At 41.0% G+C, this 20,526-nt stretch overlaps 2 protein-coding genes across 4 annotated transcripts in view; one reads left to right on the top strand and one right to left on the bottom strand.

Moving 5' to 3' along the window:
- The first annotated feature begins 1,819 nt into the window (after positions 1-1,819).
- Positions 1,820-9,662, top strand: cyb561 (cytochrome b561). 2 transcript variants are annotated; one of them, XM_088316531.1, is made up of 6 exons: positions 1,820-2,060; positions 3,958-4,168; positions 6,806-6,904; positions 7,354-7,457; positions 7,531-7,688; positions 8,649-9,662. In XM_088316531.1, exons 1-6 carry the CDS (start codon positions 1,998-2,000, stop codon positions 8,839-8,841), a joined length of 828 nt encoding a protein of 275 aa, XP_088172657.1. In that variant the 5' UTR covers positions 1,820-1,997; the 3' UTR covers positions 8,842-9,662. The 2 variants fall into 2 exon arrangements, with proteins under 2 accessions (XP_088172657.1, XP_088172658.1); XM_088316532.1 differs by having other exon boundaries at positions 2,041-2,168.
- Positions 9,663-11,147: 1,485 nt separating this feature from the next.
- Positions 11,148-20,526, bottom strand: part of LOC148322975 (protein TANC2-like) — a 48,907-nt gene continuing 39,528 nt past the window's right edge. For both annotated transcript variants that reach the window (XM_088316530.1, XM_088316529.1), the window contains 9 exons: positions 19,736-19,829; positions 17,758-17,891; positions 17,539-17,662; positions 17,123-17,298; positions 16,908-17,040; positions 15,517-15,608; positions 15,303-15,437; positions 15,109-15,209; positions 11,148-14,231 (listed from right to left, as the gene is read on the bottom strand). In XM_088316530.1, the coding sequence (XP_088172656.1) occupies positions 12,554-14,231; positions 15,109-15,209; positions 15,303-15,437; positions 15,517-15,608; positions 16,908-17,040; positions 17,123-17,298; positions 17,539-17,662; positions 17,758-17,891; positions 19,736-19,829 (2,667 nt within the window). In that variant the 3' untranslated portion in view covers positions 11,148-12,553. The remainder of the gene's footprint in view (positions 14,232-15,108; positions 15,210-15,302; positions 15,438-15,516; positions 15,609-16,907; positions 17,041-17,122; positions 17,299-17,538; positions 17,663-17,757; positions 17,892-19,735; positions 19,830-20,526) is intronic.

The raw sequence follows: 20,526 nt of genomic DNA, 5'->3' as shown, positions 1-20,526 counted from the left end.
GTGGGAAAATGTGTCCATTGGTGCCTTTCCGAGTTATTAGTCAAGAAGGGATAAAGGAAAGATGCACACATACACACGCACAAACACCGCAAAGAAATAGCAATGGGAGTAGTGGTGAGTCAGATCTCTGAGTCACAGGAGAAATCAAAAATGTCAAGCAGAAAAACAGCATACACATGAGATGCACGAACAGACATGGCTGTGGGCACTATTTCCAGACTTTATTCAAAAGATCTGTCGAACTTGTGCATTAATTCGCATGTGAGAGGCTACTTGTCTCGACACCGTCGTACTCGAAAAACCTAGTTCTGATCCAATTTGTGCATGTCAAGTATTTTTCCTTGCTCCCGTGCAGCGACAAATGCTTAAATTATTTGGCTACAGCGCCCTCAGTGGGAAAAATTGGGATACTGCAAGACTTGACTTACACAGGAACAAGTATGTGCAGGTCCACTGTGGGCCCAGCTCATTTACAAATTAAGGCAGAACACCATGAGCAACGTTAAGACAAATTATTGAAATATATTTAACAGCGGCCGTTGGGTTCTCTGCCTTGCAGGTGACCAGCAACACATTTTCGATCGACACCACGGCAGCAGAGAAGAAAGCTAAACTTTTCATCATCGTCATTTCCTTTTTTTTTTTTTAATTTATTTATTTTTTTTAATTGCACCTTGGGAAAATGACATGAAAAGGTTTACTCGTGGTGGAATACTTCATTTTTTTCCACCCGAAAAATGTGAGACGTAGCGGTGATTCCCAAAGTGTGGCACGTGGACGACAGGTGATTCCGGGCTCCTTTCAGTCGTACGTGGAAGAATCAGTGGCCAAGTACTACAGTTCAGTTTTAAACATTTATTTTGGTACAGGTCATTTTTTATCTTCTATTTATTTGTGCAATACATTTTAACTGTCAGGGTCTGTGTTTGTTGTTTTTGGTTTCTCCATGTTCATTTGTATCTCTCGTTAAAGCTTATTGAGACTTCACCTTTGCTTGTCGCCCCACTCCCTTGTGTCTTGCCCAGGTGTTCCTTGTTGTCGCATCAATTTGTATGTATTATTTAGTTCCCTGTTTCCTTTCAGTTCTTGTCGGTTCATTATCCCCTGTCATGTCATGTTGTGAGCGCCTTTTGTCCATGCCACGTCCAAGTCCCTTTTATTGTATTTGTTTGGTTACTTTGATCATTGTTTTTTTTTTTGTTGATTCCGAGTTCCTTTTCCTTTTTATTTTCTTCAATTAAATACACTTTAAGTCGCCCCTGCCTTGCTTCCTTGCATTTGGGTCCTCCACCTTAATCCTCAACCAACCAAAACCTGACATTAACTGAGTAATTACTGAATTAGCAGTCAGTGTAATTCTATAAATCTATATCTAAATAAATATATTGATCTATCCATGAGTCCAAGTTATAAATGCAGATGCTCATAGGACCTGCGTGAAGTTGGCCCCCCATTTCTCATAGGCCGTCCTTGAATCTTCTGTGGTCGCATAGTGTTGAATTTGGTTGATAGGCATAAAAGGTCCAAAATAAATTAAAAACTTCACAGGTACCCCCATCCCTGTACGCGCGCGCACGCACACAGATTTATCATTTTTATTTTTTGATGCAGACCAGCGCTATTGATGGTACAACATGCAAATATAAGATGTCATATGAAGCGAAGGCCTATGGATTAACCCGAGTAAGTACAATGAAATTGACTGCTATAATTCACCGTCACGCACACCCTGTCTTGACCGTTCCCTCTCCTCTGTCGTTGTCACGGCAACCAACCTTTTACGTTGGAGCTTAGTCATAAATCCAGACTGTGACGTCATCGTTGAGTTCGGATTTTTTTTCTTTCTCATTTTCTTTTAATTTTCTGTTTAAACACTAACAAGAGGACATGTGCAGCACCGTGCAAAGCAAGTGTTGCTATTTCCTTATTTTCGTAGTCACGTGGGTTTGATCTGTTAGAAAGCCCAAAGCGCACCACTTGAGGGAGGAGGAAAGCGGATGTATAAATCCACACTTCGCGACTTTGCAAAAGAACAGTACCCGGAGCAGAACTACGACGCGGTAAGTATTGCTGTTGACCAACTTAGTTGCACCTCTTGATACTTGACAGAGCGGTTCAAACTGATTTGGTACCTGGAGTCAAGCATGTTACGCACGATGTCGGAACAGGTGGGAACTCCCTCTCATGACAATGGACATCCGTGTGTGAGACAGTTGTCGTTCTCGTTTAAACTTTTCTATTATGTTCTCGCTTGTATGTCCTACAGGAGTGCTCTTTTTGTCGTTATGTTTTCCTCCGTAGGACTGTTGCAAACGTAAATCCATCTAAATTTATAATCGACTCATTTTATTATATGAACCCCCGTTTTTCGCGGAGACGTCCCAGTTCCCCACCTACTGCCGATGAAAATACGCGATGTCGAGATGTAAATCTGGAGATAAAATATCAATGAAACAAGCATTGTAAATATTTGATCACGCAGAAAGTTGGAGCATAAAATGTTTATTGTTCTCCTGGTGTCCGGTTGTGGTGGAGGTTGAGGAAGGGGATGACCCAAAAATGCTGGGAAGCGAGGCAGGGTTAAGTTAAATGGCATTTATTAAATGCCATTTAATAATAATGATTAAAAAAAGATGCAAAAGTACAAAACAAATGGGAGCAACAAAACACAAAGACTTGATTTAAAATAAATCAAGACAGGCAGAAGGGCAACTGACAAGGGAAATGCACCAACAAGAATTGAAAGAAAACAGGGAACTTAAAGAAATAAAATTGAGGAGGCAACGAGGAGCACCTGGACAAGACACAAAGAGTTGGACGGACCTGATTGGTTTACATTGGGGCTTGAGTAGACAAACACAGGTGGACACAATGAACATGATGAGAGACAACAAGGACAAGGAAAAAAAAACATGAAACTAAATAGTAAACCAAAAACCAGAAATACAGACCATGACACCTGGCGTTCAATAAATTCATTGCGGACTGTGGCTCCCCTTTCCCAAATGTGAGGGCATTCCAGGAACTATATACCATTAAAAAAACAAAAAACAAAAAATGTTGATTTGCACAATATAACAAGAATTTTAACTTATACATAAATCAAGATATAGCAAAGGAAAACTGTACACAGTTAATTGATGGAAAATTTGATTTTGTAGTTAATTTTTTTTTCAAAAGGAGTTTGGAAACAAAAGACAGTTTGCAACTTGGGTGCAGATTGGGTACATACTTTGACATGATTACTTAAGTATATTATTAGCAACTTAGCAACTTATTAGCAACTAGATTAATATCATAGTTACCAGGAGCAACAAAGCAAAGTGTGGAGAGTCTCTGTAACTAAAATGTACAGGTGCAGTTAGTGAACGAGTCATTGCTGACCACCTCCTAAAATATCTACACTCTTTTTTTTTTTTTTTTCTTGGTGGCAGTCTGCTTTTTCTTTGACAATCGCATCATGTTTTTGTGGTTCAATTAAAATAAATCCACTCCGGTGAGACTGAAAACCTGATACCGGGTCACAATTTTTCTGTTGAAAAGTGTTTTTAGCCGTAGAGTGCTCAATCGGTTGGGTTGCAGCGAAGACTAGCCATCTGTAATTGTTTGCGTTTTTCACATTGGGCTAGTTTCCCCTCAATAAATAATCTCATTTCAAACCTGCGTTTTCCATTTACTATACTTGGATTGTCTTTGTGTTGGTTGTCTTGATGATCGCAAACATTCATGTGCGATAAATATGCAAAAGAAAATCAGGAAGGGTGAAAATATCTTTTTCACGTCACTGTATACGTTGATATCAAAAAGAGAGATCTGTTTACGATTCAATTTGATGTTCTGACCTTATCGACTTCTTAACCGAATTTGGCAGCTAGCAGAGCTCCGGGCAAAAGGATGTGATTTGCTCGCTCTGTCTCTTACGCTCATTGTTTCTCTGTCCCTCTGCGTGTTTCCCAGATCATGGAGGATTCTTCTGCTCCACGCTCTGCTCGTTCCACATTTGCATGGCTGGTAGCCGCCTCGCAGGTTCTGGGTGTGACGTCAGTAGTGCTGACTGGCGTGTGGATGGGTCACTACCACGGGGGCTTTGCTTGGGATGGCACGGAGCAGGAGTTCAACTTGCACCCTTTGTGCATGATTCTGGGCCTCGTCTTCTTGCAGGGGGATGGTGAGCGGTCATAAACATCAGTATGAATTTTTCATCTTGATTGATCACCATTGAATCGCTTTAGAATCTATTTTCGCATGAGAGGCTGACATTTTTTGGGGAATCCTCCGAGTCACTGCAATCGCGCGGGAATACTGATGGCTTTCAGTCAATTTTACCTTTAGTCATGGGATTGGGAAGGAACAGGATAAATTGTTAATAGAAGGAAAATCCAGTAGGAACAAATAAAATCCTGGGAGGAAGAGGTGGCAACAAACTGTTTATTTTCATTTTTTAATGTAGCTGACTTCCAAAATGGGGGCAGTACACGACTGGGAGTCATTTTGAAAGAAAACTGGTCGAGATTTCACTGGCACTGGATTTATTTATTTATTTTTTTTATCTGGTCGGGATGCTATAGGACTTTTTTTCTGCGGGAGCGGGATAGGAATGCAAATTAAAATTTGCGAGTTGAAATGTGCAATTTGTACTTCACGCAAACGCATAAAAAAAAAAAACTAAGAATGGGTGCTTCTGTAGCACCATACGTTTATGTCCCACACGTGAGACATAACATGCAACAAATCAGTGAGATTAATGCTAATTCATTCTGTACATTATTACTACAGAAAGTCAGCTCTGTGTAGTGCTAAGTCTCTGTTAATTACGACTCCCGTTAAATGTATTTATTTGTTTATTACCATGGTGATGAGTACAGTACGTGATAATAATCACGTCATACAAGGTGCTTGTAAGTTTCCTCAGTGTCGGCACGAGACACTGAGTGGCATACGGCTGGCATGGTACTGCTGGCTGCGTTTTCGGTCATGTGGATGAAAAATGTAGCAAAGGTGGTCAGCGAGGACTTAAGAATAAAATAGGTCATGTACCCAAACAGGGGAGGGCTGTGACGTGCAAGGGTCAAAGTGCACTTTTGTCAATTTATTTATTGTTTCATACGGTTGTGTCTGAATTTCTGTTTGTGGACTTTCAATGGTAATATGTTATGTTAAAGTGATAAACTAAATTAGGAATCAATAAAGTCATAAGCATGGAGTGTGTGAGTGACAGAGTGGAGGGCAGCATGAGCTGGGCAAAAAAGTCTGAGGCTGCCAGTTGCGATTCTTAAAAAAAAAAAAAAAAACACACAAAAAAAGTTCGCATGCTATAAACGAGGGAGCTAACCAGATATTATGGGGAATAAAATAATTGTAACTTTTTTTTTTTAATTGCAAACTTGACTACGGGTTTCTCAAATGGCTATTTTTTAACCTGTATATTAATATTAAATCTGTGATCTCGACATTTTCACAAAAGGGCTTCATTTTTGTAAACCTCAAGAAAATACAAAAATGCAGCAGTTACTTAAAAAATGCTACTTAACGCATGGGCTGATCTACAGTCGTGCTTTTTTTCAATGGAAATGTGACAAACACAAAAGAAACAAAAAGTATTTGAGGGCGACGCAAGGAAAATGTCTCTAATCTAAGCAGTTTCCAAACAAATATGCAATATGTGTGTATATGTGCATGCGCGTATGCTATGCTAAATATTAGCTGATCATCTGCACGCGTGCATGCTGTGTTTCGACTATCTGTACAATTTGACGGTGGTTGAAAGACGAGCAACAATTTACATATTTTGTGTTCCGCCTACAATCATGACTTGCAATTTACCTTTAAACAATGTGTCAAATAAAAGCAGGTAGCAGGTTTGTGTTTTGTTTGTACGCAGGCATTGGCAAACAGTAAAAAGATTGCAATAAAATCACAAACATTAATAACAACACTATAAAAACACAACTTGCTTTTTTTTTGGTCTTTGAAGTTGGAAAAACTTTAAAACATTAATGACTGACATTTCCGGCAACAATATTAGTGCAAAAAAAACAAACAATTTTTTTTTTAGTTATATCTTGCAATTGGCGTAAATGCAATTTTTTTGTTGTTGTGAAATGCAGGAAAGCCAATTTGCAAAACTTGTAAAACTTTGCCACAACCAAAAATGCTATTAAAGTTTGTTGCCATCACATTTTGTACGGTTAGTTCGTCTTAAAATTGATCAATCATTAATTTTACAAAGTTCGGTACAAAGAATATCAAATGAAAAACAGTGTTATTGTTCCAACTTGCTGCTCTTACTGCAGCATAAATAATTGATGTCCGTGGGCCCTTTTTTTTTTTTTTTTTTGCTCTCTCTCCCTTTAGGTTCTCCAGTTCAATGTACTTCTGCTAATCGGTCTAACCACATTAGGTCCTGTGGTTCAACAGGACAGCTGTCAAAGCTAAATTGCATTAAAGTGATAACAGTAAAGGTCAGCGGGACATTAACGAGATGTTCACAAGTGATGGAAACACGCCTGGGGGGGCTCCGCTCACACGCTTGCACACATTGGTTTTTGTTCATAAAACACAAATAGCGACGTGGTCATTAGAATCTTGCGCTTCTTTCGAATACGAGAAATTAAATAGTTTGATCTTAAAACAATACTACTTGATTAATACTGGGTCACCTGAGACCGAGATGATCTATTTAAACAAACGTACTGTGAAGAAATCTAGAGAGAATCGATTTATTTCTTTGGATAATCAATTAAAAGCGTTTCTCAGACCAGTTAATGAAACTTGTTTTAAAAAATCATTAACTGTCTTTTCCCAGCCATCCTGGTCTATCGAGTGTTCCGTAATGAGGCCAAGAAGAATGTAAAGGTGCTTCATGGCATCATTCACTTGCTCGCCCTCATCATTAGCATTGTTGGTAAGTAAGAGCGAGTAAGAGCGAGTGAGAGCGAGTGAGAGCGAGAAGAGAGAGAGAGAGAGAGAGAGAGAGAGAGAGAGAGAGAGAGAGAGAGAGAGAGAGAGAGAGAGAGAAGAGAGAGAGAGAGAGAGAGAGCGAGAGAGCGAGAGAGAGAGAGGCGAGAGAGAGAGAGAGAGAGAGAGAGAGAGAGGAGAGAGAGAGAGTGAGAGAGAGAGAGAGAGAGAGAGAGATGAGAGAGAGAGAGAGAAGAGAGAAGAGAGGACGAGAGAGAGAGAGAGAGAGAGAGTGAGAGAGAGAGAGAGAGAGAGAGAGAGAGAGAGAGAGGAGACGACGAGGAGAGAGAGAGAGAGAGAGAAGCTTCTGGTCATGTGTGTCTTCTAAATTTTCTATTTTCTGATCCGACTGATATGACATCACATTTTAGTTGTCGTGCATGTATGTGTTTGTAGGTATGGCCGCTGTGTTCGACTCGCACAGAGCAGCCAAGTATCCAAACATGTACACTTTGCACAGTTGGTGTGGCATGGCTACTATTGTTCTTTTTAGCTTGCAGGTAGGTACACATATAAAATTCATACAAACACATTTGCTTTTTGTCACATTTTTTCCATTTTATCTCTCAACAGTGGGTCATGGGTTTGTTGTTCTTCCTGTTTCCTGTGGCGTCGTCATGGTTGCGGGCAACGTATCTCCCGGTTCATGCGTTCTGTGGTCTGGTTCTGTTGGCTATGGCTGTAGGGACCAGCTTGCTTGGTATCACGGAGAAGCTCCTCTTCAGTATCATGTATGTCCGCAGCTACTGTTGTCTGCTTTATTAGGCACATATTCATGTGTGTGTGTGTGTGTGTGTGTGTGTATTTTTAGGATCAGTGTATAGGGCAGGCATGGGCAACTTAAACTTACAATTTTTCATCAGTGCTAGCGGGGTGCCACATTGGAATTTGGAATCAAATTTATTCTCATTGCACATGCACGAGTGAATGCGGGGAACGGAAATTCTCGTCACAGTTACACCCCATACAAGAAACACAAAAAGACAATGACCAGAACAAAGATGCCTGAGGAGTTGCCAAACGGTGCTCTGATTTCCTTAGATGAAAAGGAAAACATGGGTGGGTGAGGGGAAAAAAAGAAAAACAATTTGCAAAGATTTGTCCCTATAAAGTTGGGGGGTCAAAGTATGGGATTGGAAAAACATATGAAATGAGAGACAACCAACACGATTCAAATTCTTGTACATGTGGTAGGGGAGGGGTATCGGATGGGGGCAGACTGCCCAGCGTGCCCACACACTATGAACGGCAACTTCAGCCTTTCGAGGCGAGCCCCGAGAGGGATCGGGGCTAAGGTGACGAAAAGGTATTGATGATAATGTTGTGAATTGCGTTGCATGATCTTACGTGTGTGTTCGGAAGTTTGTGTCCTCACGCCAAAACATATCGTCTCGTTACCATGGGGATGACCTTGCTGGGTCCTGAACAGTGACTTGAGGGGTTAGGGAACTAGGGGTGTCTCCAGCATCAACATCAAGGAAATAAGATTCCAAAATATGTTTTGAGAACAGGCTGACAATAATTTCCGTCAGCCTTGAGTGTTTGATGAAGCACTCTTGGGTACCAATTGGCAGAATTGGTGATCAATTCTTTGGCGGCACGCTATCAACTTCCCCACATTGGTATCCAATTTGCAAAGTGTCTGAGAAGTCACTGTTGTACTAATAGCAACTTTTTGTTCTCTGGGCCAGGTCAACCTATTCGAGATTCCCACCTCAGGGAGTTCTGGCCAATGTTTTGGGCATCCTGCTTGTGTGTTTTGGAGTGCTGCTGTGCTATATGATCACCAGGGAAGAGTACAGGCGGCCACCCAACCCCGAGGAGGAGTCTTTGGCAGTCCACTTTAAGACCCTGACTGAAGGGGGCTCACCCACCATGCCCTAAGTCATTCTGATACCAATTGTTTTTTTTGTGGCGTTCTCTTGAAACACTTATTTCCAGCAAAGAGTTGAATACTTGCGGGCCACTTGTAATGGTTCGAGATGTGTTGGACAAAAAAATAAAAGAGCTTTGATAATGCCCGCTGTTGAGATTTGCGGTAGTTTTGCATTGATGTGGTGTAAACGTGTTGGTTAATGTCCTTGTTGCGTCCAACTTCATGTCAACTGTGTGTGTACAAGCTGATCATGTTTTTGAATATGAAACATTGTTGTTAACATGTTTAGATGCTTCCCAATCGAGAATTGTTTTGCTTGATTGACTTAATTTATTTAACCGGTGTCAAATATTCAAGCCTTGGTGGAGGTCCTCTCTATTGTGCTTGTTAGTCTAGTTATTGGTGGGGTTGTAGTTTGTCGTTTTGTAGACTTGCACATACTGAAATCTTTAATATTTCATGATGAGCAAAATTTTAAACTCGCCTCCACAACCTGAGGATGAGAAAATGTGACTTCTGTATGAATGTTAAAGAGCTATGTTCCATGAATTTAAACATCCAAGAGTGAAAGCTGAGGGTAATAAACAGATTCTACTTTGTATTTGTAGTAGTTCTGCTCAGTAGCTTTGATTGAATCTGCGGCGACATGGCCTCATGCTGTATTTCGTTGTCTGGGCATTCATGCATTTCATTCCCGTTATTTTGTTTTCATTCCCAGTTTAGGATGAAAACATTCATCCACAATATAACCTGTTTTTGTTTGGAGTACTGAAGTGATTGTTTGTATGTAATGTTTGAATTAAAGCCTTAAACTTATTGGAAACCTGCAGGATGTTTCGATGTATGTCTCTATTTTAGAGTTTTACACCCAAAAAATCTGAGGCCATTAGTAAAGGAAGTTTCCTTCATTGGGTTTTACAATCAAAAGCAAAATTCAGTTTCATCTTGGTTAAGCTGTTAACAGTTGATGTCGCATTTGGAAATTCTAGTTTAGGACACCGATTTGCACTGGGTCATCAAGAGACAGCATGGTAGAGCTGTAGATCATCATCGTAACTACGGGAGAGGCTTCTGTGTTATACCCAAATGGGAGTCGATCAAGATTAAGATGAATGGAGCTAAAATTGGACACTGAGGATAAATTTCATTCCATAGTTTAATGATGAAAATGTATCAAAGGTAACATAAAAGTGTGTGACATCTGAATATAATTCTTATGATTATGGATTTTGCGTGTGGGACCAATTTGCAGGAGAGCAGGATGTACTCAAAGAAAAATAATGTATTCCTAAAAGGCAAACATGGCTCGGGAAAAATCTCAACGCAAAAATTATTGAAGTCCAAAAAAACTGTTTAGGCCCATAGCGGCCAACGCTGTCAAGTGTTGTAAATGCAAGTGTAATATGTAAGTCAATCTCCATATTTTTGTGCTCAGGCCAAAGCAACAACAGCATGAGTGTTATTTTAGCGACTGGTTAGCATTTCCACCACACAGTGTAAAGGTCATGGGTTCGATTCCGGCAGCGGCATTCCTGTGTGGAGTTTGCATGTTCTCCCCGTACCTGCGTGGGTTTTCTCCGGGTACTCCAATTTCCTCCCACTATTCAAAAACATGCATGGTAGACTGATTGGATGGTCTAAATTGTACCTTGGTGTGTTTGTGAGTGTGACTGGTTGTTGGTCTATTTGAACCCTGTTCAGGGGGTACATTGCCTACTGCCTGAAGACAACTGAGAAAGGCATCAGCACGTCGGTAACCCTAGTGAGGAAATTTGTATATGAAATCTAAAACTAATGGTTAAAGAAATCCAAAATGCAATAATATTTTGACAGTATGTATGTAGACAGCCCACTGTTGATTACATTGTGTGTATATATCCTATTCAGTATTATTTTCCATTGCACTAACTATTCTCTTATTTATATATTTAACTGAATTATTGTCGTATTGCACTGGAGAGGGGAGCTCTCTAATCTCGTTGCACACTTGAGTACAATGACAATAAAGGGATTTCTGATTCTGATATTCTTTATCACGAGTGAAGAACGACTATGACATTGTGTGTGAATGGACAGATTTGCTGAATTGACAGTTTCAGATTGTGTATTTGAATGAACAGACACGTGTTGAAGTATTTTCCAGAGTTGTAAAACATCTTATAATCTCTCAATCAGTATCACACCTATAAAAAGAGACGGGTATTGGATAATGGCTACATACGGTATATTTCATTCATCTTTATTTCGAATGACAACTACATTCAGCTTAACATACACAACTCTGTCTCAGTCTCACACAATAACACACTACGACGAGTTGTCAATGACATTTAATGACGGCTTTTAATACATCCAATCAAGTGGCTCTTTTGGAATTCCAAGTGGCCCAAAGCATGGCTGCTGATTGTTGAACGTGTCGCAGCCTTGAGAACCATGACAGCAGAGAATTGTACCGCAGTGGAGAGGTCAGAAGTCTCGTTCGTCAGAAACATACAAAAAGAAATGTACAAACATTTATGTTCACAAAACTTTAAAGCAAAGAAACTGAAGTCAGGCCTGTGACCCCGCACAGGCAAAGTGGCATAGAGAATGAATGAGTGACCCGTTAAAGACATTTGTTTTTGTGCTAGAGGTTTGTCAAAATAAAAACTCTTTGGCCTTGGAAGTGGGCCAAACGCTTGGCTACAACCACAAAACATGAACACGAGTGAAATGAATGAATGCCAGTGTGACAATCCATTTCCCAGCTCACGTGGTCTGCCTGCACAGCTATGTTTCCACGGCGATAACAATTAGGAAGAAGTATAAGGGCCAAACTGAAAAGCAAATATATTATACTTTCGTAATAACACTATAGTGACTTCTCTTTTCCATTTTATTGTCTCAGAGGAACTTTCTTTTTTTTTTGGTCTTTTCAATGCGGCCCTAATACTCGTGTACGAACTGACATCCACCCAGCTAAAAAAAAAATTGAAAACAAAACCAAAATGAAGTAGAAGTAAGAGACATTTCTTTTGCAGGATGCACAGCGCAGAACATCAGACAAAATTATACACATCTTTTTTTCTGTCCCTTTTTTAAAAAGCAAAAACACAAAGACAACCAAATGTTCAAGACAGACAACTTAAAAAAAAAAAGAAGATAAATACCGTTGTTTTTCTTTGTCAGAGTCATGTGAAGACAGTATAGTCTCTCAAACTGTGGCTTGGGACTGGCTCACTCTGACCGGCACAAATGATAAAGGCGTGCTATTATGGTAAGCTAATTGAACATTTGCTAGGCGTTCTACAAGTGCGTCGAATTGCCATACTACGCACCAGTAGGATATGAAACGATGCTCGAACGGCTTGCCATACTATCCTGTAGTGGTTTTTCCATCCAAACCTATCGGGGGGGTGGGCGGGCGAAGTGCTTGTGCAGCTCTTCGGTGAAGGTGTCAAGATGCTACTGTGTCCGGAGGAAGTCACGGAGGAGGAAATAAATCCTCCTTAGATATTCCCGCTCCTCCTTGTGCTCAAACGACATCCCGCAACCCCACCATTGGGGCACATTTTTGTACGATGACTATCAGACAAAGATCTGGGAATGTGCAGTTGTCACCTTCATCAGCGATGAAGCACCCTGGATACCATTCATCGGTCATCAGTTATTGTCCTAGCCTTCTCTTTTGTTGGGCTACGCGTTCAAATACGGTTAGTTTGTTCGTTGTCTTAGTCTTCTCTACACATTAGACTCCACAAAGGGTCTTTTGGCTTTGACGGGAGAGGTCGGACATGTCTTTCTATTGACAGGCATTGTTCGTGCGAGCTTCACGTCAATATAAGGCAGCTTATGACCGGCAACGTGAGGATTGTTGCCCGGCAACACGTCGTAGTAGGGCAGCTGCTTGTCGTAGTGGCCGTTGTTGTTGCTGCGGTTGTGATAGGCGATGGAGAAGGCCTGCTGCGATTGGCTCGGCTCGTTGGCTTGTTTGCCGGGCGACGTGACGATGGTGTCCACCGAAGACACGGCCCATGATCGAGAAGGGCTGAGGCTAGATGAGGAAGTGGGCGGAGCTTGTTGCTGATAATTTTGCTGCACTCTTACAGATTTGTCATTAAGACCCATGTAGGGCGTGTTCCTTGACGAACGACCGGCCTCTCCGGGATAAGTCCCACCTCCAACCACACACTCTGCCTGGGGAGGGGAGTTGAGTGCGAGATCATCAAGGTGACCCATCGCATCTTCTTTAAAAGCATGCAAAGGTAAGTCAACGTGCTGTGAGGAGGCCGAAGGCCTGAAACTTGGGACCCTGTCTGCCTGCTGCCCACCGGCTAGGATGCCGCTGCTAGTGGAGAAGCAGATGTTGGTGCTCTGGGAGTGGATGACAGGTCTGTGGGGAAGAGCGGGAGACGTCGAGTGAGTACTAAGCGGGTGTCGTAGGGCCGCCTGGTGAAGGTATTGATGATCATCAGGTGGCGCTTTGGCCATTTCAGTCACTTCCATGGGGTAATATGCAGCTTTGGATTGGTTGCGGCTGTACTGACGAGGTTGGCCAAAGCGACTCACCCCCGCCCCGTATGCAGGTGTAGGTTTTGACAGGTAAACCGAGTCAACATCCGCATTCTCTTGAAGAAACGATGCTCCGCAACCTACACCTGCAAGCGCCTGCTGGCTAGGTTTCATATCAAAGGGGTTTGGGCAAATACCCTCGCCGAGTTCAGCAAGTTCTTGTGGCAGTTGGTCAAACTGTGAGTAGGCGGAACTACCCAAAACCACGCTAGAGTGCTGAACAGCTGAACTGGGCTGACCCGTTCTTACAACCTGGACTTTGGCTGCTTGTAGCCACTGGTTTTGGTTGTGAAAGGATCTTGACTGTTGCTGCTGTATTGGCTGGTTCTGGTCTGCATGGTGAGCGGTTAACAGCTTGCGCTCGGACATGGGGCTGGTTGGCTGCAGATTGGGCCGCGGAGAAGTCGGGGGGCTGAAACAGTGGTAGGAAGATGACGAGGGTGCCGCGTGAGAGGGGGAAGAAGAGGGCGAATGGATGGGACTGGATTTGGGGCGATGCACATTATGAGTTGGGGAGAGGGAAGGAGTCAACTGCACCGCTGGACGGCTATGGATATTATGAGCTGAGGAATCTCCTTTCCACTGATTTCTATCCTCTTCATTCTCATCATCTTTGGCAAACGCCTCATTGGCGTGAACCTGCAGGTAATCCGAATCTCTGGACCTTGCATCGTGGTTAGAGAAATTTCCTTGACAAACATTCAGCGTTACGGGAGTCGAAGAGTCCTGTTGCTGCACGTGCTGTCGACACTCTTCCTTGACCCGAGAGAGCAGCCGTTGAATCTCTCGGTTGGAAGGACACAGGCGGCTGGCTTCCAGTAGATCTTCCAGGGCAGCATGAAACTGTCTACATTTGGAGAAAGTGATTAAAAAGTATCACTCAATGAGATATATTGTAAATCAGTGATGGGCTACTTCATGCTGAAAGGGCCACAATTGTTCACCAGTGCTAAGAATATTTCAGTTTTGATAATAGATTCTCTATTCTAACCAGACAAAAAAGGGTTTGACGAAAACAACAAAACACAATACAAGGACAGCAAAAAACTGCTCAACAAGATTAATTTCCCGAAATCATTTTGTATATTTTTTTCACAAAAATAAACTCTCTCAAAAATTTTATATTTTTGAGGTACTATAAATGTTTTTTGTGCATATCATTCCAAATCTGCAATAAAAAATATTAGGCCTACTAGTGGTATAGGACAGTATAAGACCCAGCAGAACCACAACTAAGATATGTCTGCCATCTAGTGGTGATTGGTTATATTACAACTTCAAACATCAGTCGACCCCTGCATATTAGCAGTTCGGCATCCGCGGATACGCATACTCAGATTTTTTTCCCAGTATTTTTTAATGTTCTGGATTTTTTCAAGTTTATGATCCAATGAGAAAAAAAATCATACCTGAAAAATATGAGAATAGTTTCAGTCCTCAGAGAAGATAAAACACCGACTGACATATCGAGATAAGATAGAATGTTGATAACACCACTTCCAGGCGACACACAGTAGATAAACTTCAATTCCCACATCGACCTTCTTTGGTCCATACAGCCGTATAGTAAAACCAAAGTAAATTAATTCAAAATAATTAATTAATAAGAAATTAAATTAATTGCCGAAGACGGAAACCATGGACAACCTGCTTCATTGACTGTAGCTTGCACGTTATGTATTTTGTTGGATTCTCAAAAAACGAACAGTTTATGGTTGCCTTACCTGTGACTGCGTTTGGCACGCGCTCTGGCGTAGAAGGCCTCATAAGATTTGGCTTTTAGCTCCAAAGCCCTGGTAGCAAACTCCTCTGCAAGGGCAAAATCCTGCAGATGAAAATAAAAGTTTGAGATCAAACTAGAAAACGAGGCATGACAAAAGTGTGCGTGTTTGCGTTTATGTCAGAGAGAACGACTCACATTCATCTTGCGGCGACAACGTGACAGGTTGAGGAGCACACACACTCTCAGCTGTCTGAACGTCTTCAGCTCGTCCACTGGAAACTTCTGGAGTGCAGACTGATAGGAATGTGCTGCGTCTCTCACTTTACCTTGCTAAACACATCAACACACAATATTTTTTTCCCCCTCGATCTACAGTGCGCAATTGCATTTCATCAAGTTGGTGCCTTACCTTGTACAGTTTGTCCCCCTCTTGGACTAATTTACTGATAAGAACCATTAAAATGTCTGGCTTGGATGTCGCCATGGCCCAGGTTGCAGGCCCTGCACACACAAACGACAGGTTGATCTTCAAACAATGGAAACTGTGTATCAGCAGGACAACAAAGATGTATTGGGACAAATATAAATTAGAATTGCTGCTAGTCTAATCTGATAAATTGGCAGTTTTATGTGTAAGCCTTCTGAGTCGGGCAGAACAATTTTAGGAAAAAATCGGATTGCTATTTTTCTGACAGATATTGCGATTTTGATTTTCTTCATAATGACCATTACAAGCACAACAGAAAATACCATAATGCCATTAAAACAATAAAAGCTATTATTGCAGAGCGCGGATGGTTGTTTGTCTCTGTGTGCCCTGCGATTGGCTGGCAATGAGTTCAGGGTGTCCCCCGCCTACTGCCCGAAGATAGCTGGGATAGGCTCCAGCGACCCTCGTGAGGACAATCGGTACAGAAAATGGATGGCTGTGTAATTGTGTATATGAAAATGCATTTTTTTAAACTCCAAAATGTTTTACATTCCGCACTAATTTTCTTTGTAAATAAATGTCACATTATGTCAATAAAATCATCGTCCCTGAGCAAAGCTAAATTGATTACTACATATAATTTAGAGACCTATTGTTGTGTAGCTCTCAAAACTTGGTACTCTGTGGTGCAAATATTATTGATGAGATACATATTTAACATACATTTGACATCAAACCTCTTCGTCATGATGACGTCCGTTGTTTACGTGTTCCGGTCTGAGAGCGTCTGCTCAATTGCAAATGTTGCCATAATCTTATATTATGTCTTGATACGTATTGATTGAAATTCATTTCTGTTCATAGCTGCTGGCTCCCCTCCCTAACGCAATTCTAATCGGACTTCTGTTAAAAGTCGACTGTACACCAAAGCGCTTATTTTGGGTTCTTCCTGATGCTGTTTTTCACTTTAGCGATTAGCACGCTTAGCGACCCCTCGTTCGCTTCCTTGTTCAAAACGCTACTTGTTAGTGGGGTTGTTCATTTGTCATCACACAGCCCATTGCTGCTGCTGTGCACGGACTTGCATATTGTACAAATAAAGCACATACGGCTGTAGCGCATGATAGCTTGCCGCCCTGCATTCAAGCACCAGTAAAAGAAATGACTTCTGGGACAACGCATTACAGCGCAACGCTTTTTATTTTTTATTTTATTTTTATTTTTTTTAAATCAGTACTGCGCTTCGTGAATGTGGGGCACAAATTGCAGCTTGGACGATCTTGAAATTGCATTGTCTGAGATTGCGATTTCGATCCCAAAATGATACATCGTTCGGCCCTTCTTCTGCCGATATCAAATATGATTCTTACCGATCTTGGCTCCTTTTTTGAGCAAAGCAATAACGGCTGACGTGTTTCTGCATCCTACAGCTCGGTCCAGTGGTCGCATCCCGCTGGAATCGACGTGTTCTACAGATGCACCGTGATCGACCAGATGTTTCACCTGACGGGCGACACAAAGCAGAGGCAAACTTGTTTTATGCTGCGCTCTTCTGAATATTAAAGACCGCGTCGACTTGACTGACCACTTCAGGATCACCGCGGAATGCCGCCAGATCCAAAGGTGTCCGACCACTGCGGTCACTATGTGTTGTGGCGGCGCCTCGAGCCACCAGCTCTCGGACCAATGGCAGCTGGCCTTTCAGACATGCCCAGCTCAGCGCCGTCAAACCTTCCCTGTCAGCCTGGTCCAGAGACGCACCTGACAGGATCAAACCACACGTGTCAGAGACTCAACTGCAAATGAATAGGAGTATTTAGGATGTAAAATTGAAGTCAGACCAGCGTGACGTAACACTAAAACACTACTGTGCACATTTATTTCACAACTGATGGATGCTTGCGCCACTTGTAAAATGCATAAAAGAAACGGGCCGCATCTTTAATTCTATTGTTATTTTGTTCTCTAGCACAGTAAGGAGAGGTATTTTTTTTTCTTTACCATGATCCAACAGCAATTTGGCGGTGGTCATGTGACCTTCCGAGGCTGCTGTCATCAAAGCTGTGCGACCCTGCTGGTCCACCATGTTGACCTGCGTCCCGTGATTTAATAACAACTCCACAACCTGACACAGATGGGAGGGGACAGATTAGGAGGAAGGAAAGGGAAGTAACACCCACACTCCTCTGATTGTGAGTGTGTTCGTTGTGCTGCTTCTACCTGCCAATGGCCCCGTCTGACCGCACAGGACAGCGGTAAGACACTTCGTCTGCTGCCTTGCTCCAGAGCAGCACCTTGATCTAACAACAGCTTGCAGACGGACAACCTGCCACCTCCCGCTGCAGCTGTCAGAGCTATGGAGAGAAGAGGAAAACAAAATGAAGATGTTAGAATTGATTTGTAAACATCCAATCAGATCACGTGGATCTAATTAGGGTTAGTCAAAAAGATTAATTTACAGGATAAAAAAATATCTTAAAAAATATATTTTTATATTGATCGATAAAAGGAATATAAAACTTTTAGGATAATCTCCATTCATCATACATGTTTACCACCCAATAAACAAACTCTACTATACACAAATTTTTGTAAGTTTTCATGCTGTCACTGACTTTGTATTGGGACACATTACATATATTTCAGTTTATTCTCATTCATTCCCATGGAAAGTGTCCAAGTTGTCCGACGGAATATTTCGCAAATTCCTCGAGTAAACTACCTAAGGAAAGTTTATATAACGTAAATAGACATTTTCCACATCATTTCAACCCTATCTTTATATATTGTATATAATGGCAATGTACAGTACTCGCATCTGAACTATGTATTTAGTTATGGCTTAGCATAATATTCAATGCAACGCATTATTTCAAATGTATGATTAAGTGCTTGATATTTGGGAGAAAGAAGGTTCCTAAATCTGTATTCCAAAATCTAAAATGTTCTTATAACTGTACTGTAACATGTTTCATTAGTTCTTTAAACGGTGCAATTCAAAGCAATTTATAATCTTAATGGCTACAGTTCTCAAACCGGGGTCCTCCATGCAATTAATAGCGTTTTTCAAAGATTCAAATATAAACAATAACTTTAAAAAGACATACAATTCCTGCTGCATCGAAGCAATACAATGGCATTAAAAAATAAACTCTGTGAGTAAAAATAAAAAAACGTTACTAGAAATATGAATTATTTCTAACCCATCCAAAAAACTAGCCTAGGTTTGCTTTTCAACAAAAAATATGCAGATATCAAAGAAATTAATGATAATTAATCGTAGTGGCTCGAATGGCCTCACATATGGGACATGCCTAAATATAAAGTACTATGATAAAAAAAAATAATAAATGATGGATAATAAATAATGGTCATGTTTATTTTTGTACTAAACATATTTTAGGAGACCTTCTAATGGAAGATGCCAAAGTAAGCTCTTCTACTGTTTTATGTGAGTGTTCATTGATGCAAACATTCAAAATAATATGCATGCATTATCCAACATATATCAATAGTGCATGCGACAATGTATTCAGTGCTGTTTCGCTTCTCACTTTTCCAACCTCTCCTTTCTATGATCCAGAATAATCTTCAATGTTGCAGACAAGGATTACTCATAAAGCATCCTATTAATAGGAGGATTATAAAAATGTAATTCTGAACACTATGTGTTCAGGCTGTAAATTAGCAGGAAATTACAGAAATAAACTACACTATCTAATTATGAACTTTGTTTCCCTCAAGTATGCATGCAATAAAAGGGTAGTGAAATGAAAACAAATGTATTGTCTGCAAAGGATTAAGCAACAAAAACGTCACGGATTCAACCTAATTTGCATAATGATTTTTGGCCGTATTAATGGTGTTTAAGTTATGTGTTGTCTCAAATCAAGAAGCAATACAGTTACTGTGGAGCATCTGAACATGAAACAAAATCACTTTGAGAAAAGTGTCCAAAAAGTGGTTCCATTATTTTGGTAAACTTGATAAAATACTTGCTAAAATAAAAATGACAATTTTGGACTAAGTCAGACTTCCTGGTGGAAGTCCACGGCTGATAAATGCCAAATCACCAAGCCAAGCTGCAGCATGATATGATTGACATTGTGAGATTTGGCATATTTTAAATCTAAACACGAACAGATTATTATATTATAAATGCCACAAAACAATATTGCCAATAGTGTTCTTATTGTACCTGTCTCTCCCCACAGACTGTCAGGTGTGTTGATCCCAGGTCTCTCCTCCTCTTTATGATCTTCCTCTGGAGGATCCAGTAGATAAGACACAATCTACAAACAAGATACAGAGACGATGCTTCTTGTTGTTAAACATAATTTACAGTATATGTGTAATGAATGTCTAAGTCTAACGTTTCTTTTAGTAAGACAAACACTCTTGGGAATATATGCATGGAATGGCTTTTTTGACAAAAAAAAACTTACAAATTGACCATAATGGTCAACATTAATATAATACTATCAATATAATACTTGTCTTGCAATTGTCTGACAACAAGGCCAAGAAGAACCACACATCTTATCCAAAACCAGCCGGGATAGGCTCTAATTCTGTGAAATTATGGCAAGCGTACCTTAGTGGTAAGCGTTTTTTTTTAATTTATTATAAATTTATTTAAATGATTAGAGTGAATGATAACATTGTGCGATGTAAAGAAAATGAAGGGAAGCAAAAATTAAGTCTTTTAAGAAGTCTGCAATTGCTTCTGTGCAGCCAGGAGTAACATTAAAAACAGTTAAGACATAGTCAGTCATAGTCTGTGATAGCCAGAGGTGGAGGCGACTAATTTAAACCACGTAGAGCTCAAGCGTGGATCAGTAGAGTGACTTAGGCACAAAAATGGAAGAGGATGAGAATCGAGCAGAGCAGTGGTGCAAACAGTGACAAGTGTAGGCTGGTCTGACTGTAATGCTACTTTGGTCCCAGCAGTGGAGCGGCTGCGAGCAGCAGCAAACCAGTGAGGAAATC

Source organism: Idiotropiscis lumnitzeri, chromosome 15, assembly GCF_059441095.1.
Source record: "Idiotropiscis lumnitzeri isolate Australia: NSW breed Sydney's pygmy pipehorse chromosome 15, RoL_Ilum_1.0, whole genome shotgun sequence".
NCBI lineage: Eukaryota > Metazoa > Chordata > Actinopteri > Syngnathiformes > Syngnathidae > Idiotropiscis > Idiotropiscis lumnitzeri.
Note: the sequence above shows the minus strand (reverse complement) of the source record. Positions and strands in the feature narration are given on the sequence as shown.